The following is a 17,202-nucleotide window of genomic DNA, read 5'->3' as shown; positions in this document are numbered from 1 at the left end:
TCATTTGAAAAGACCCTGATGCCGGCAAAGATTGAGGGCAGGAGGAGAAGGGGACAACAGAGGATGAGTTGGTTGGATGGCATCACCGACTCAATGGACATGGGTTTGGGTGAACTCCGGGAGTTGGTGATGGACAGGGAGGCCTGGCGTGCTGCCTTTCATGGGGTCGCAGAGTTGGACACGACTAAGCAACTGAACTGAACTGAAGGGGGTAAGAACCCATAATGAGAACACTTCTGTACACTTATTTGGGCAGTAAGGCAAGCTCATAAAATCACGTGTTTGAATGTGACATCTGTTTTTTCATAGAATCGTGGTAAACATATTGTGTTTAGGTATTTCTGACGTGTGTAAAATTTAAACATTTGGGAGTGGCACTAGTTACTATTATATGACTCTAGCATTTTAAAACTTTACACAATCTGCTGCTGGATCATTTCATATTTCTTAGGCATCTACAGTGAACAATTGGGTTACTCAGTAATTGGAAGTTTGAATACTGCAATAGCAAGCTATTTTCCTTTTAAAAAATGTTTTTAATGCTTATAATTCATGTTTATTAAGTGAAAAAGGGCTTATGCACCTGGGCATTATTGCATAAATTCATTATTTAGCACTGAATAACATTTTGGAAGAATCAAGAAAATAATTGTAATACTACATTTAATTTGTTTGCTTTTCCTGTTTCTGAGTGGCTCAGTCAGGCTTGTAGGAAATGGCTTATTTTCCTTTACACATTGTTGGATTACTGTTCCAACAAAATTTACTGAAATTAGAAAAAAAAAAGTTACTCTTTCTTTAGGTAACTGAGTTCTGAAAACCCATAACCTAAAACTCCATTTTCACATTACAGAGATACTTTTATTGTAACAGTTACATTGTGCTTTTTTATAATATGATGTCCTTCAAACTTGTATTTGAAAAGATATATTTAAGTAGAATTGTGTTTAATTCATTGGCTTTTTTAATTATTAGAGAATATTGTTATTTTTATTTAGCACTAAATACATTTTAAAAGTTATTTTCTGTCTTTTCTGTTTCCTCATTTTTAGCCAAATATTCTTAAGCAAAAACTTACTAGAACAGTACAGGTTATTTAAAGAAATTTTCTAACTCTAAGTGAAACTTTTTATAATACTAATTACCCACTTTATTTACCTGTTCTTGGGTTTGAAATGTATATGTTGCTTTTAAAGAAGGCAAAAAGAGACACTTTAATTGCTGCACATGATTAAGATTTTATAAAAGTTTACAGCATGTATGGCAATTTTAATTACTTAGGCATTGCAGAGCAAAATTACTTTTACTATTTAGACATGGTATGTTTCTTCCCAAAGTTTACTTCTTTAGCAATTTCTCAAAATAAAAATTATCTGATCCCGGTCTCATTAATCCTTTTACAAAACAAGAAAAACACTTTGGGATAAAATCCAGGGACCTTGTAACAAGGAAGAGCCTTGCTGTTTCTAGATCCGTGTTGTCACTATAGTTATTTTATCTTGGTGAAGAATGGGGTATTTGGCCTATTTTTACGTTTATGATATTATAAAATATCATAAAATCTCTATAACATTAACAGACTTGTGGCTGTTAAATTTTAAAGTTACTGGAAGAGATTCACAAGAAAGAAGAGCTTTCTTCTTCAGATTTGTCTGCTAGTACAGTGTTTGCAATTAAAGTCTTTACCAATAGGTGGGGCTAGAAAATTTAACACTTATTCCAGTAATTGAACTTCCTGGAAAAATTGTGCTTTTTTTCTTTTAAGAAAAAGCATTATAAAGCAGTATGTGCATATATAAAAAAATTAAACCCTGTTTATTTCTGTTACAGGACAGTCTAATACAGTCCGACTGGTGGGTGGCAGCGGCCCGCACGAAGGCAGAGTGGAGATTTTCCATGAAGGCCAGTGGGGTACGGTGTGTGACGACCGCTGGGAACTGCGTGGAGGACTGGTCGTCTGCAGGAGCTTGGGATACAAAGGTGTTCAAAGTGTGCATAAGCGAGCTTATTTTGGAAAAGGTAAATTTTTTTTAATGAAATGTAAGCATTCTCCAATACGTATAATCAAGTACAGACAGGAACATATAGAAAAGGAAGTAGACTTTTTTTTTTTACAGGCCTTTCCTAGAAAGTAGGAATGAAAGAGATTTAAGGAAAAGACATATGCTCTTAGACACCTTTTAATGTCTACATATCCTTTAGACTGAATTGGTTAGTAGAAAATGTAACAGAGGAAATGCGGGAAATGATCGGCAAAGCAGAACAGGAAGCAGTCAGTTACAGACAAGGCCTGACTTCCTGGGACACTCACTGACCTCTCTGGGTCTTGTGGGCAATGCCTTGTGCTCCCCCATTCTCTCTTCTGTGGAACTGAGGCGGGGCGGGGTACCGGTTTCTGCGTTTACCTCCCAGCCACCACGCCCTGCAAGTCGCTTCAGTCCTGTCTGACTCTTTGCGAACCCATAAACTGTAGCCCGCCAGGCTCCTCTGTCCATGGAATTCTCCAGGTAAGAATACCGGAGTGGGTTTCCATTTCCTTCTCCGGAAAGGGCAGTAGAAACTCTGAAAGAAAAAGGAGCAATTATACGGGCTCCCTATGCCTGCCAGTTATGACTTCTCCTCTAAGGACTGTGATGGGAAACAGGGAATGGAAAGGTTACTTTCCCCTCTATGTGAGGTTGAATTGTGTAGTTCTTTTGCTGCCTGTAAATTTGTGTATTTTCATCTGATGACTTGGTAACATGTTTTATGAATGTATTGAAAGAGCTTGGGAGAAAATTTGCAGGGGATAAAATATTTGAAAGTTTACCCATGGTATTTTTACTACCTCATTTTTTCCCCCTACACTGGCATCTTATATTAGGTTTTATGTATAATTAAACATATATAAGTTCTGAAGGACAGGTTAGAAGAAAGTAGCCATATATAGATAAACTAGAATTTTGAAGTCAGTATTTCCTCTTTATTTATTCTTCTGTCCATATGTGATAAGTAACTAGTGTCTCCGAAGTTGATGGTGACCAAAAAAGAGAGAAAGATCTGACCAACTTCATCTTGCATTAGTTATTCTTCTAGAGAGGTATTGGCAATAGAGATTGTATGCAGAATTATAGACATAACATAGCAGCATTACCAGGTATGTAATACAGGGATGCCTGGTGTGCTGCAGGCCATGGGTCATAAAGAGTAGGACACGACTGGGCGACTGAACAATTACCAGGTAATCTTATGTGTAATAATAAAATAGTGGAGTATGTCAAATTATTATATCAAAAGACTAAACAAGATAGACTTCTTAAATTCATGAAATATATTAATGAAACATATTGTTAATCCTCTGTCCATGGGAGTCTCCAGGCAAGAAAACTGGAGTGGGTGGCCATTTCCTCCTCCAGGAGATCTTCCTGACCCAGGGTGTGAACCCACATCTCTTACGTCTCCCACACTGGCAGGCAGGTCCTTTAGCACTAGCGTCACCTGGGAAGCCTGTGTTTAGCACTATTATGCTACAATTTACTGAGCAATAACTCTCTGTCATGCATTGTGCTAAACACATAAGCAGTATTAATAATAGATCACAATTATATCCTTTATTCTTTTACCTAAATGAATTTATTATATCAGATTTAAGAGATGAATTTTAGAAGGAATCTAGATTCCAAAGTCTTTAAAGACCAGAAGGATAATTTAACTTCATAAAGAGGCTAAAGACAAGACAGAAAGAAAGTGGTGAAAGTTTCTGTTCTGTTTTGTTCAAGCCCCTGGCCACCAGTTTTTAATTTGTGTGTTAAAGCTCTGAATAGAAGAAACAAAGGAAAGAGAAAATATCCATAAGTTGCCACCACCAAATAGATTTTTGGAATTTCCAGTTTTTTCCATTTACACTACACTTTCAGAACTTCCTCAGCTTGAAAATTGTCAGACCAAAATCATTCATGTACCTGTAAAATTTACCTCCACGTGAAATGTTTTAAACACTGAAAAGATAGATTTATTCTTTTCCCCCAGAGAAGGGAAAAAGACAAAAATCCCCAACTCTTCATCACTAGAAAATCAAATGAATCAGTTAATTGTTTAGGAAGACTAATCTGCCCATCTGAGTTTCTATAATGTTTTTTTCAGAGAGATTCCATTTCTATGTAACTAGGATCTATAGCATGAAAAGCCATTTATTTAAAATACATAATTGTATAAAAAACATTTCAAATATAAACTGTAGGAGGAAACAGAATAAGACATTATACCCAGGCTCTATTCCTTTTCTGAATATAGAGCCTTGCTATAGATTTCAAAGTTGTTTTCCCATTGAGGTTCAAGCCTGTACAGTCAATACACAACTGGAGACTATTATCTTAAGATTACATTAACTTGAAGGCCTAGTTTCACAAGTTAAATACTCTTTTCCCCCAGATTTTATTCATTCTTACTTATACCTCTGGGGATTTCTAGTCTAAAGCACTAGGAATTTCTAGTCTAAAACACTGGTAAGAAAGGAATAAAATAAAGATTCTGAAATACTAGCCAAAAAAAAAAAAAAGAAGCTTATTATTTAAATAGAGTTTAGTCTCAAGTGAAATGATTCATTTGGCTATATGGAAACAATCATCTCAAGATTTTTCCGAGATACTGACTACTTCTCTAAAATTAGCATCCATTTTCAGTGAGGCTATGTATTTACATTAAAATTAAAAGACGCTTGCTCCTTGGAAGAAAAGCTATGACAAACTTAGACAGCATATTAAAAAGCAGAGACATTACTTTGCCAACAAAAGTCCATCTAGTCAAAGCTATGGAGAAGGCAATGGCACCCCACTCCAGTATTCTTGCCTGGAAAATCCCATGGACGGAGGACCCTGGTGGGCCGCGGTCCATGGGGTCGCTAAGAGTCGGACACGACTGAGCAACTTTACTTTCACTTTTCACTTTCATGCATTGGAGAAGGAAATGGCAACCCACTTCAGTGTTCTTGCCTGGAGAATCCCAGGGACGGGGGAGCCTGGTGGCTGCCGTCTATGCGGTGGCACAGAGTCGGACACGACTGAAGTGACTTAGCAGTCAAAGCTATGGATTTTCCAGTGGTCATGTATGTGTGTGAGAGTTGAACTATAAAGAAAGCTGAGCGCCAAAGAACTGATGCTTTTGAACTGTGGTGTTGGAGAAGACTCTTGAGAGTCCCTTGGACTACAAGGAGATCCAACTAGTCCATCCTAGAGGAAATCAGTCCTGAATATACATTGGAAGGACTGATGCTGAAGCTGAAACTCCAGTACTTTGGCCACCTGATGCGAAGAACTGACTCATTGGAAAAGACCCTGATGCTGGGAAAGATTGAAGGTGGGAGGAGAAGGGGACGACAGAGGATGAGATGGTTGGGCAGCATCACTGACTCGATGGACATAAGTTTGAGCAAATTCCAGGAGATGGTAAAAGGACAGAGGAGCCCAAAGTGCTGCCATCCATGGCATTGCAAAGAGTCGAACGTGATGGAGCAACTGAACAGCAAAGATTTGTTTTGAATCTGAAAAGAAGTGGCATCTATAAAGTGCCCAGTTTGAAGCCAGACTCACAGCATTGCTCATGAGTGACAAGATCACAGGGAGCAGACGACTAACTGTATAATTACACATTTACCATCCTCTTTGAAAGGTGAAAGTCACTAAGTCATGTCCAACTCTTTGTGACCCCGTGGACTGTAGCCTGCCAGGCTCCTCTGTCCATGGAATTCTCCAGGCAAGAATATTGGAGTGGGTAGCTGTTGCCTTTTCCAAGGGATCTTCCCAACCCAGGGATCAAACCCAGGTTCCCTGCATTGCAGGCAGATTCTTGACTGTCTGAGCCACCGGGGAAGCTGAAAGTTGAAGGGTAGAGAAGTCAGATTGGTGTTACATTGTGGAGTGACATTCATGATGTTCCAAGGGTGGAAAAGTTGAATGTGGTTTTCTGCAGTTTGGAGGTGTGACTTTAGAACATTCTGTGTAACGTTCTCTAGTAAGGTCCCCGCTCTGCTGCACACACACACCCAGCACTGTTGCAGCTCTCTGTGGAGATTTCAGCCCCAAACAACTGAAGAATGATGATAAGAAGTTTAAAATAGTAAAGCAAGGTGGGCTGGGAGAAAAATAGAACTGAGGTGATTTGTTCTGAAGAAAAAGAATCTGAAAAATGAACTTCATGATCTGCTTCAGTGTACACTGTATTTTAAGAAACAGGCTTACAACATAAACTGATTCTGGATTAGTCATGGCAAACCATCATTTCATGTGAAGCTGTTTAAACTCTTCCTTTTTCCATTTTAAATTTACAGTTTTACTCAGGAGGTAAACAAGAAAGCAATTTGACTGCAAAAGAGAAGCAGGCAAGGAAATTTAGAAGTATGAGTGGGGAGGTGTAGAGCAGAGAAGAGGAGGAAGGTACATTAAAGTTTTAATTACATGTCATTCCCATAGGAAAGTAAGAAGAATCAGATTAATGCTGTATGGTACAACATTATCAAAATTGAAACAAGAAGATGAAAGTTTAAATTTACCTCCTTTGTATAATTCTCCTGTTAAAGACAGAATACCATTTTCTGGACACAGTCTCCCCCTCTCCTTTTTTTTTTTTCCCTTCTCATTTTAAAATAGCAAACCTGGCTTGTTAGAGATAATCCTTATTAGCTTTTTAAGAACAATTAGTGTTGCAAGTAAAATGATTCATAGGAACAAAGCTTAAAGCTCATGCCTTTAAATGGGTTCTTTCATCTGGATGCACCTTTTGCATCAAATGGAATGTTCTTTCTTTTTCCTAAGGAGAGCTTGCTGTTGCATGGAACAAGGAGGAGGCAGGGAGCCTCTTCTCTCCCAGTGGGCTCCCTGTAGCAAACTCGGATGAGCTTTATCAGGGGACGGTGGTAGTCCGAGAGTTTGTTTCAGGCATGTCTGAGCCTCTAGGCTAATGAACGAACTAAGAACTGGCTCTGGAGCAGCCATCTCATCTTCTCCTAAATTTAAAGGAGTTGGTGCTGAAGCTCCAAATGTAAAAGCAGAAACAGAAGAAAATTCTAAACATAAATGCTGTATTTTGTACATTACCCCTTTCACATTCCATATTCAATTTTCTGAGTGGAATTTTAAGAATTACAAAGCTAAATTGAAGATCAAAAATAAAACTCTGTGTCTCTGAACTATCCCTAAGTGATTGGGAGTGAAAACAATCTCAAAGATAAATTAAATATATCAATAGATCAGAACTGCCAATTCTTACATTCTGATCCCTGCACATTGAAAGTTTTCAAATGTAAATGTTTATGTGTTAATTATGTAAGAAGGCAATGGCACCCCACTCCAGTACTCTTGCCTGGAAAATACCCTGGACGGAGGAGCCTGGTAGGCTGCAGTCCATGAGGTCGCTAAGAGTCGGACACGACTGAGCGACTTCACTTTCACTTTTCGCTTTCATGCATTGGAGAAGGAAATGGCAACCCACTCCAGTGTTCTTGCCTGGAGAATCCCAGGGATGGGGGAGCCTGGTGGGCTGCCGTCTATGGGGTTGCACAGAGTCGGACACGACTGAAGCGACTTAGCAGCAGTAGCAGCAAGCTGGTATAGAAGCAGGGCTTCCCTGGTGACTCAGATGGTAAAGAATCCGCCTGCAATGCAGGAGACTTGGGTTCGATCCTTAGGTCAGGAAGAGCCTCTGGAGAAAGGGAATGGCTGCCCACTCCAGAATTCTTGCCTGAAGAATTCTATGGACAGAGGAGCCTGGCAGATTCAACTGAGCTGCTAACATGATCACTTTCACTTTCACAGAGCCTAACAGTTCGTAACATGCCTGTTCCATTGCTTATCTAACAAAGAAATACTAAGTATGAAATAATACTGTTTATCAAGTGTTTACTATGCCATCTCATTTAGTGCTCACAGTGCTTATGAGAAAGGTGTTATAGCCCCATTCTTCCTAGAAAACTAAGGAAATCGGACAGAACTGTCACAAAACACCCACATTTCCATAGGTGTTATGGTGATTGTGAGGCATGGGTCAACCTTCATGCCTTACCTTGTCTCTCCACTGGACAGAAAGTCCTTCTAAGTTCTTTAACCTTAAAAACCTCATTTCTAAAGAGCTTGCTTCTTCAGAATCTTAGAATTGTAAAAGTAAATGAAATCTTAGAGCTATTTCAGCCCCACCCCTCTATTCTGCATATATAATAAAACAGAGAAAATAAGTGGCTTCTCCAAAACCAAAACACTAGAATCTAGAACTATAATCTAAGTTTACCCATTCTCTAGTCTGATTCCCACTTCATTTTTAACATTGGCCCCCCACTCCCTAAAAAAAAAAAAAAATAATAATGCTTTTCTCAAAGAAGAAGCTGTTGACAAAGCACTTCCTAACTAGAAGTCTAAAAAGTGATATAAATGCATGTCACCCAGCATTGACTGGATGTAATTAAAATTCACTCAGAGGCTTTAACCATTAGTGATTTTTTGCTTCTTCACTTATCTTATTCAGGAGCTAATCTCAAATCTCATCATGTCACTGTGTATCTGGCTACTCTTTGAAATATGATTACTTTTTAAAAATAAAAGCAGTGGTTATGAAAGATTAAAGAAACTCAAGTCCCTCAAAGAAATATCAATATTTGTCTTGTTTTAAAGAGGTATTAAGAGGAAATCGGAGGAGGCAATGGCACCCCACTCCAGTACTCTTGCCTGGAAAATCCCATGGATGGAGGAGCCTAGGGACGCTGAGCGTCGGACACGACTGAGCGACTTCACTTTCACTTTTCGCTTTCATGCATTGGAGAAGGAAATGGCAACCCACTCCAGTGTTCTTGCCTGGAGAATCCCAGGGACGGGGGAGCCTGGTGGGCTGCCATCTCTGGGGTTGCACAGAGTCGGACACGCCTGAAGTGACTTAGCAGTAAGAGGAAATGGTATCTTCTGTCAAGCACACTGTTAAGCATCACAAACCAAGTCATAAAACTGCAGAAGCCATGGACGACAGTTTTTGTTGTCTGCTTTTGGAAACACAAAATCAGTTTTTCCTTCCTATACAGCTTTCACATTGTAAAGGAAATTGTAGCTATATAGATGTTTAGGTAGATAGAGAAATAGACGATAAACAGGTAGGATTAGAGAATAAAATCATCCCTAAAATACATATATCAATTTTTCATGGTTTCCACTAGTAGAAAGGATTGCTCAGAGGCAAAAAATAACAAGGACAGCAGCAACGACAAAAGTCCTTCAGTAACTGTTGTTACCTACAGAAATAAAAACAGATCTGTTTTTTAATCTTTGAAGTGCATATGAAGATAAAATTTTATGACTTTTATTCTACCTTGGCATTAATTTTTAATGCAGAAAACAATTTGGAAGAAGATGGGAAGTAAGTATTAAATAAATTTTTCCTTAGTGTTGATAGTCCTGAATATATTAATATAAAAATAAAATAGCAAATACTTGAAAATAATTTTTATAACTCTATTTGGGCTTCTCTATAGTCAGTGAATAGCACCAAGTTTTAAATGTCATCATGTTCTGTTGCTTGCCCCTATTTTCTCTGTTATTTTGAGAAAATCATACATCCTTTCTGAGTCTCAATTTATTTATCAGTGAAATGGAAATAATTGCCAATATTTCACAAAGTTATTGGAAGTAAATATGTAAAATTATATACAAAAAGACTCAATATGTTCACTGTGCCTGAGTCTTTTCTGTATAGTGTAACACCAGAGTTACTAAATTACATAATGTATTTATCACATCTATGTGTTCTCAGTGGGAAAAGCATTGTAATATGGGCTAAGCGGGAGCTTCCCAGGTGGTGCTAGTGGTAAAGAACCTGCCTGCCACTGCAAGAGACTTAAGAGACATGGGTTTGATCCCTGGGTCAGGAAGATCCCCTGGAGGAGGGCATGGCAACCCACTCCAGCATTCTTGCCTGGAGAATCCCATGGACAGAGGAGCCTGAGAGACTATGGTCCACGGGGTTACACAGAGTCAGACACGACTGAAGCAACTTATCATGCATGCATGAGTTAAGCGTTCTAAATACAGGAATCAGCTTTGCCACTAATTATCTCTGTGACCTCAGTTGTTGCATTCACCTAAAACAAAGGTCTTCACTAGAAAGTCAGTCCAAGAGAGGATGGATTCTGATTTTTGTTCACTCATATAGGTACTGCAAGGAGATTTGTTAAATGATGGAATCTAATAATGCAAGGGAGACTTCCCAGGTGGTGCAGTGGTAAAGAATCCGCCTGCCAATACAGGAGACATAAGAGATGCAAGTTTGATCCCCGGGTACGGAAGATCCCCTGGAGGAGGGCATGGCAACCCACTCCAGTATTCTTGCCTGGGGAATCCCATGGCAGAGAAGCCTGGAGGGCCACAGTCCATGGGGCTGCAAAGAGTCGGGCACGACTGAGCACACAAACACAACACAGTGATGCAAGGGATTGCAGTAAATCTCTGATGAAAGGCCCTGGCACTAGGCAGACCCAGGGTAGGAATACTGGCTCCATCATGCACTAGCTATGTGACCTAGGGCAAAGTGGCTTCTTCTCTCTGACCTTCACTTTCTATAACAGTATCATGACCCCAAAATAGCATTTATTAACTTTTTAAGATGGAGAACTTAGTAAGGTAACAGCTCAAAAGTACTTTGACTATTTTCTGCCACACAATGAATCCTTAAAACAGTGGGCTTACATGTTCATTTTTATTTCTTACTGCACCTTTGTCATTCTAATATTCATTAATTTCACCACTATGGTTTCTAGAAACTTAGACTCACATGGCAGCACAATGGCTGAATAATATCCGTCTTAAGTTGCCCCTGTGGGATGGCCCTTCTGGGCGCTTCAGCTATTGAGAGGATCCTCATACTAAATTCTCTTTTCCTGGATTGTAAAAATTCTGCACTGCTAAGATATAAATCTGGTGACAAGATCTACAAATTGTAGAATGAAAGCACCACAGTCCCCAGGGTACAGAGGCCATGGAACCATGCTATTCTCATGCTCTCAAAAACTACAAAACCAAAAGTTTCATTCATGCTTATTTATATAAGTTATAATAAATAACAACCCTTTCAAAAAAGATCTTCACAACCCAGATAATCACGATGGTATGATCACTCACCTAGAGCCAGACATCCTGGAATGTGAAGTCAAGTGGGCCTTTGAAAGCATCACTACGAACAAAGCAAGTGGAGATGATGGAATTCCAACTGAGCTATTTCAAATCCTAAAAGATGATGCCATGAAAGTGCTGCACTCAATATGCCAGCAAATTTGGAAAGCTTAGCAGTGGCCACAGGATTAAAAAAGGTCCGTTTTCATTCCAACCCCAAAGAAAAGCAATGCCAAAGAACGCTCAAACTACTACACAATTGCACTCATCTCACATGCTAGTAAAGTAATGCTCAAAATTCTCCAAGCCAGGCTTCAACAGTCCGTGAACCATGAACTTCCAGATGTTCAAGCTGGATTTAGAAAAGTCAGAGGAACCAGAGATCAAATTACCAACATTGGTTGGATCATGGAAAAAGCAAGAGAGTTCCAGAAAAACATCTATTTCTCCTTTATTAACTGTGCCAACTATGTGGATTATGATAAACTCCGGAAAATCCTTAAAGAGATGGGAATACCAAACCACCTGACCTGCCTCTTGAGAAGTCTGTATGCAGGTCAGGAAGCAGTAGTTAGAACTGGACATGGAACAACAGACTGTTTCCAAATTAGGAAAGGAGTACGTCAAGGCTGTATATCGTCACCCTGCTTCTTTAACTTATATGCAGAGTACATCATGAGAAACGCTGGGCTGGATGAAGCACAAGCTGGAATCAAGATTACAGGGAGAAATATCAGTAACCTCAGATAGGCAGATGACACCACCCTTATGGCAGAAAGTGAAGAGGAACTAAAGAGCCTCTTGATGAAAGTGAAAGAAGAGAGTGAAAAAGTTGGCTTAAAGCGCAATGTTCAGAATACTAAGATCATGGCATCTGGTCCCATCACTTCATGGCAAATAGGTGGGGAAACAATGAAAACAGTGACAGACTTTAATTTTTTGGGCTCCAAAATCACTGTGGATGGTGACTGCAGCCATGAAATTAATAGATGCTTGCTCCTTGGAAGTCAAGTTATGACCAACCTAGACAGCATATTTGGAGAAGGCAATGGCAACCCACTCCAGTACTCTTGCCTGGAAAATCCCATGGACGGAGGAGCCTGGTGGGCTGCAGTCCATGGGGTCGCTAAGAGTCGGGCAGGGCTGAGCATCTTCACTTTCACTTTTCACTTTCATGCATTGGAGAAGGAAATGGCAACCCACTCCAGTGTTCTTGCCTGGAGAATCCCAGGGAAGGGGGAGCCTGGTGGGCTGCCGTCTATGGGGTTGCACAGAGTCAGACATGACTGAAGTGACTTAGCAGCAGCAGCAGACAGCATATTAAAAAGCAGAGACATTACTTTGTCATCAAAGCTATGGTTTTTCCAGTAGTCATGTATGGAAGTGAGAGTTGGACTATAAAGAAAGCTGAGCACTGAAGAATTAATGCTTTTGAACTATGGTGTTGGAGAAGACCCTTGAGAGTCCCTTGAACTGCAAGGAGATCCAATCAGTCCATCCTAAAAGAAATCAGTCCTGAGTATTCGTTGGAAGGACTGATGATGAAGCTGAAACTCCAATACTTTGGCTAACTGATGTGAAGAACTGACTCATTGGAAAAGACCCTGATGCTGGGAAAGATTGAAGGTGGGAGGAGAAGTGGATGACAGAGGATGAGATGGTTGGATGGCATTACTGACTCAATGGATGTGAGTTTGAGTAAACTCGAGGAGTTGGTGATGAACAGGGAGGCCAGGCATGCTGCAGTCCATAGGGATGCAAAAAGTCGGACAGGACTGAGCGACTGAACTAAACTGAACTGAACTGTAATAAATACGATTTATAAATGCCCCACTGTTTTGGCTCCCTTCTGCGTTAGCAGGGAAATAGCTTTATTATTTGTCCAGTTGTTGTTATTTGCTTATCTTGTTGAGTAGCTCTTTGGGTCAGTTTTGCAAAAGTTTAGATAGACCTTATATATTTAAAATAAATGCACACACACACAAACATGCTCATACACACAATTACTCACAAACACAAAATGGACCACAACATACCTAGTAAGAGCAATTTGAAAACCAAAGAGTATTACTCGTGAGGCTTCTGATTTTAAGATCATATTCCTCTAATCTTTTTTCCTTTTTATCTGCCTTAAAAATTCAAATTGAAAAGGCTTATTACTCTTATAAACACTTCATAAAATAATTGAGCTCTCCAAGTTGCTACTCATAATTGATCAGCCCAGGAAAACCTTTGCTTGTCTAATAGAGACATTATTTGGATACTAATGATTTAATTACTATTATGTGAAATGAAAAATATACTATTCCCAGTTACTTTGAAAATGTAAACCTAAATATTATTAATATTTGTCTTTATTTGGATATTTCTAGTGAAGGCACAAATTTTTCAAAAATTAAGTAAGTACACCTATTTATTTTATATATGGAACTTACACTTTCCTAATTCTAAAAGTAAATAAAAACATGTCTTTACAGAAAATGTCTATGTAAACATCCTATTAAGTGCTCCTTTAGCTTTTAGATTTTTTTTCTTCAATCCATCTTCCACATTCTTCCAGACTTACAATTCTAAAATATAGTTCTGATGATATTATTAATTTTTTTGGAGACTTACAATCCAAAAATGTTTATTGTAGCATGGTCGTAGCTTCCAATCAAACCTTCACAAAGAGTCCTCCTCTGCCCATTAATGGACTCTGTTACAGATGCCAGAAGATCATTCACTGTTTTAATACATCATACATTTCATGATGCCCCCACTATATGGAATTACATCTTTTCAATATATGGAAAACCTTCATTCATTTTTTAAGCTTTGGTCAAATATTATCCACATCATGATTACAAAATTTCCAGTATCTGCTAATTTAGTTGCATATTATAGGCACATCAGTTCAGTCAGTTCAGTCGTTCAGTCGTGTCCGACTCTTTGCGACCCCATGAACTGCAGCATGCCAGGCTGCCCTGTCCACTACTATACAATTATGCACACTAGCCATGCACATATTATTAACTTTTATTTAACTCACAGATTATTTGAAAAATCAGTTAAGAGTAATGGAATTATATGTGCCATTTTATATTCCTCTGTAAAAAACAAATTTTCATTTAGCTTTTAGAGCTACCACAGAGGTATGTTTCTAGGTTTTGAATTTGCTTCTAAACATGCTTTATATAGTTCTTGTGACTGAAAGAGAACCCTTTAACATCATATTGATCCAAATGGAAAAAGTGCATTATTGATTATACTTACAGTATTAAGATATTTATTTACCATCCACAGTTTTGCAAAGGTGTTTATTGGAATTTCACTGCTAAATCATCAGTTTGTTGATGACATGAAATGTTCTTGAAAATTCATCAGGAGGTTTGCAATATTATATGTTTAACAAAACCAAATGGAATCATTCATTTATAAGTTTTTCAAAGAGTCTGTTCCCAAGTGTCTTAAGTATGAAAGAAAAAACTGTTATATCTGATAAACTTAAAAAAATCTTTAGAGACTATCAGAAAAACATTGCCAAACATTCATTTTAAAGTTATCTTTTCTTGCCATGAATTCCTTTAAAAAAAAAGGAGTTGTTTTCTTATTCACTGATAAAATAATGTGCTTATCTTGAAAGTGGCAGTTAAGTTTGTTTAGTTAATTATCTCCTAGGTAGCCTGTGCTGACAGCCTGTTTTTCCTTCTAATGTGTCTGCGGAAGATTTCAGACAAACAGTATAAGTGTTACCTCTGCCATTTTCTTGTTTGCTTGGGTGTGCAATTAATAATCTGTAGTCTTCTTGCAGGATAGGTTTGTTAGCCCTTTGCTGATCGTGTTAGTCTTGGTTTAATTAAAAATAGATAATATACCCAGTAAACCAGACACATGCAAACTGCAACACACAGGAAGCTAAGAAAAGAACTGCAGGGTCGCTTATGTTCTAGATATACCTCCTACCAGATACGTTTCGGAGAAGGCAATGACACCCCACTCCAGTACTGTTGCCTGGAAAATCTCAGGGATGGAGGAGCCTGGTAGGCTGCAGTCCATGGGGTCGCTGAGGGTCGGACACAACTGAGCGACTTCACTTTCACTGTTCACTTTCATGAACTGGAGAAGGCAATGGCACCCCACTCCAGTGTTCTTGCCTGGAGAATCCCAGGGCCGGGGGAGCCTCGTGGGCTGCCGTCTATGGGGTCGCACAGAGTCGCACACGACTGAAGTGACTCAGCAGCAGCAGCAGCAGATACGTTTAGATCATTAAGTTAAGCATATATCCATTTGTTAGTAAAGCTTATTTTCTTCCTTATTTTTTAAAATAAAATTTTTATTAAATCCTTAGAGAAAACCAATAATTCATTAATCTATGATTTCATAAAAGTCTGTATGAAGAGCTGAACTTCATGAAAGCTCTTATTACTTAGTGTTTTTGTCATTTACACACTGACGGAAAATAAAATTTTCTGGGGCAGGGAGTTAACTTTTGAATCTTAATATAGAGTGCAGAGCTTGCGTGTGGATAATGAGCAACACATTTTTTGTTAAATTAGTGAATAAATTAATGACTGTTCCATGCAAACATAAACATTAAACTATACTTATTAATACAGTTGTATCTGATTTTTGCAGGTACAGGTCCAATATGGCTGAATGAAGTATTTTGTTTTGGGAAAGAATCATCCATTGAAGAGTGCAGAATTAGAGAGTGGGGTGTGAGAGCCTGTTTGCATGACGAAGATGCTGGGGTCACTTGCACTACATAATGCATCATATTTTCATTCACATTTTTTAAACTGTTACAAAGTGATTTTTTTCCTTTGCTTCACTAAAATCAGCTTAATTAATATTTAAGAAATTAAGAATTTTGTCCACAGAAAAGGAATATTTAAAAATCACTGGATAAACATATAAAATAGCTTCATATTTGCTTCAAATACCAGAACCACTTCAACTTCTCTAGGTTTTTAAATGGCATTTTCTAATATAATGACTTATATATTGAATTGCATATATTGAAGTTTAAGGCTTCTGGATTACAAATGCCAGTGATGATGGAAACACATCCCAATCACTGGCTACAATTTGTATCTTCATTACAAGACACAATTTTTGCCTTCTTTGTAATCTGTTTAGCTGATTTTAATGTAATTACTTTTTGAATAATGAGAGGGTTGGAATGTTTTCTTTTGTGCCAAGTTGGCAAAATCTCCAACCCATACACATTTCTAAAGGAAGAATCTTAGTTCAAGATTTCTGTGCAGTAACTTAGCAGTTAGATAGTAATGCTCATGACATGTTTTGGCCATGATGAAAAACTCATCAGGTTTTACCTGCTCAAATATTGACAAAGTCATTACTAACATGACTAATCACATGGTCATTAATAATAACATGATTATTTGACATGGTCAAGTGTTGACAGTTTTGTTGTTTTTATTTTTTTCTTTTATACTGAACCATTAAGTTAGTTGAAAGCAAGACATATGAGAAAAAGCAAAGGCCCACCATCACTGTATGTGTCCATATAATTAGCAGGTCAAAAATGTCATTTTATAACATAGAGCTCAGCTTGCTATACATTTTGAACTAAGATGAGTAATTACTTTGTTATGATTCTAGGACTGTGTTTAAAAGGTAAGTATATCTACTTACTCAGTTTTATTTTTTATTTTTTTTAAACTTTACAAAATTGTATTAGTTTTGCCAAATATCAAAATGAATCCGCCACAGGTATACATGTACAGCATGCAAATGTCCTGCCTGCAGAAGGAAGTTTCAATGACCCATCTCTATAGTCTTTCATTAAGAGAGTCAATATTTACAACCCAGAGAGAGAGAGGTAATCTTCACCCCTAAAGTGTTGATGGGAGAAGGCAGTGGCACCCCTCTCCAGTACTCTTGCCTGGAAAATCCCATGGACGGAGGAGCCTGGTGGGCTGCAATCCATGGGGTCGCTATGAGTCGAACACGACTGAGCGACTTCACTTTCACTTTTCACTTTCATGCATTGGAGAAGGAAATGGCAACCCGCTCCAGTGTCCTTGCCTGGAGAATCCCAGGGACGGGGGAGCCTGGTGGGCTGCTGTCTATGGGGTCA

General features: G+C 38.5%; 1 protein-coding gene across 1 annotated transcript in view; it reads left to right on the top strand.

Annotated features, from left to right (window-relative positions):
* The window catches only part of MSR1 (macrophage scavenger receptor 1), a 79,593-nt gene extending 63,117 nt beyond the window's left edge, over positions 1-16,476 (top strand). Inside the window, exons 9-10 of the mRNA XM_055567257.1 lie at positions 1,831-2,019; positions 15,735-16,476. Of these exons, the coding sequence (XP_055423232.1) occupies positions 1,831-2,019; positions 15,735-15,868 (323 nt within the window). The 3' untranslated portion in view covers positions 15,869-16,476. The remainder of the gene's footprint in view (positions 1-1,830; positions 2,020-15,734) is intronic.
* Positions 16,477-17,202: the final 726 nt, after the last annotated feature.

The sequence above is a fragment of the Bubalus kerabau genome, chromosome 2 (assembly GCF_029407905.1).
Source record: "Bubalus kerabau isolate K-KA32 ecotype Philippines breed swamp buffalo chromosome 2, PCC_UOA_SB_1v2, whole genome shotgun sequence".
In the NCBI taxonomy this organism is placed as follows: Eukaryota; Metazoa; Chordata; class Mammalia; order Artiodactyla; family Bovidae; genus Bubalus; species Bubalus kerabau.
This window is presented reverse-complemented; position numbering and strand designations above follow the sequence as displayed.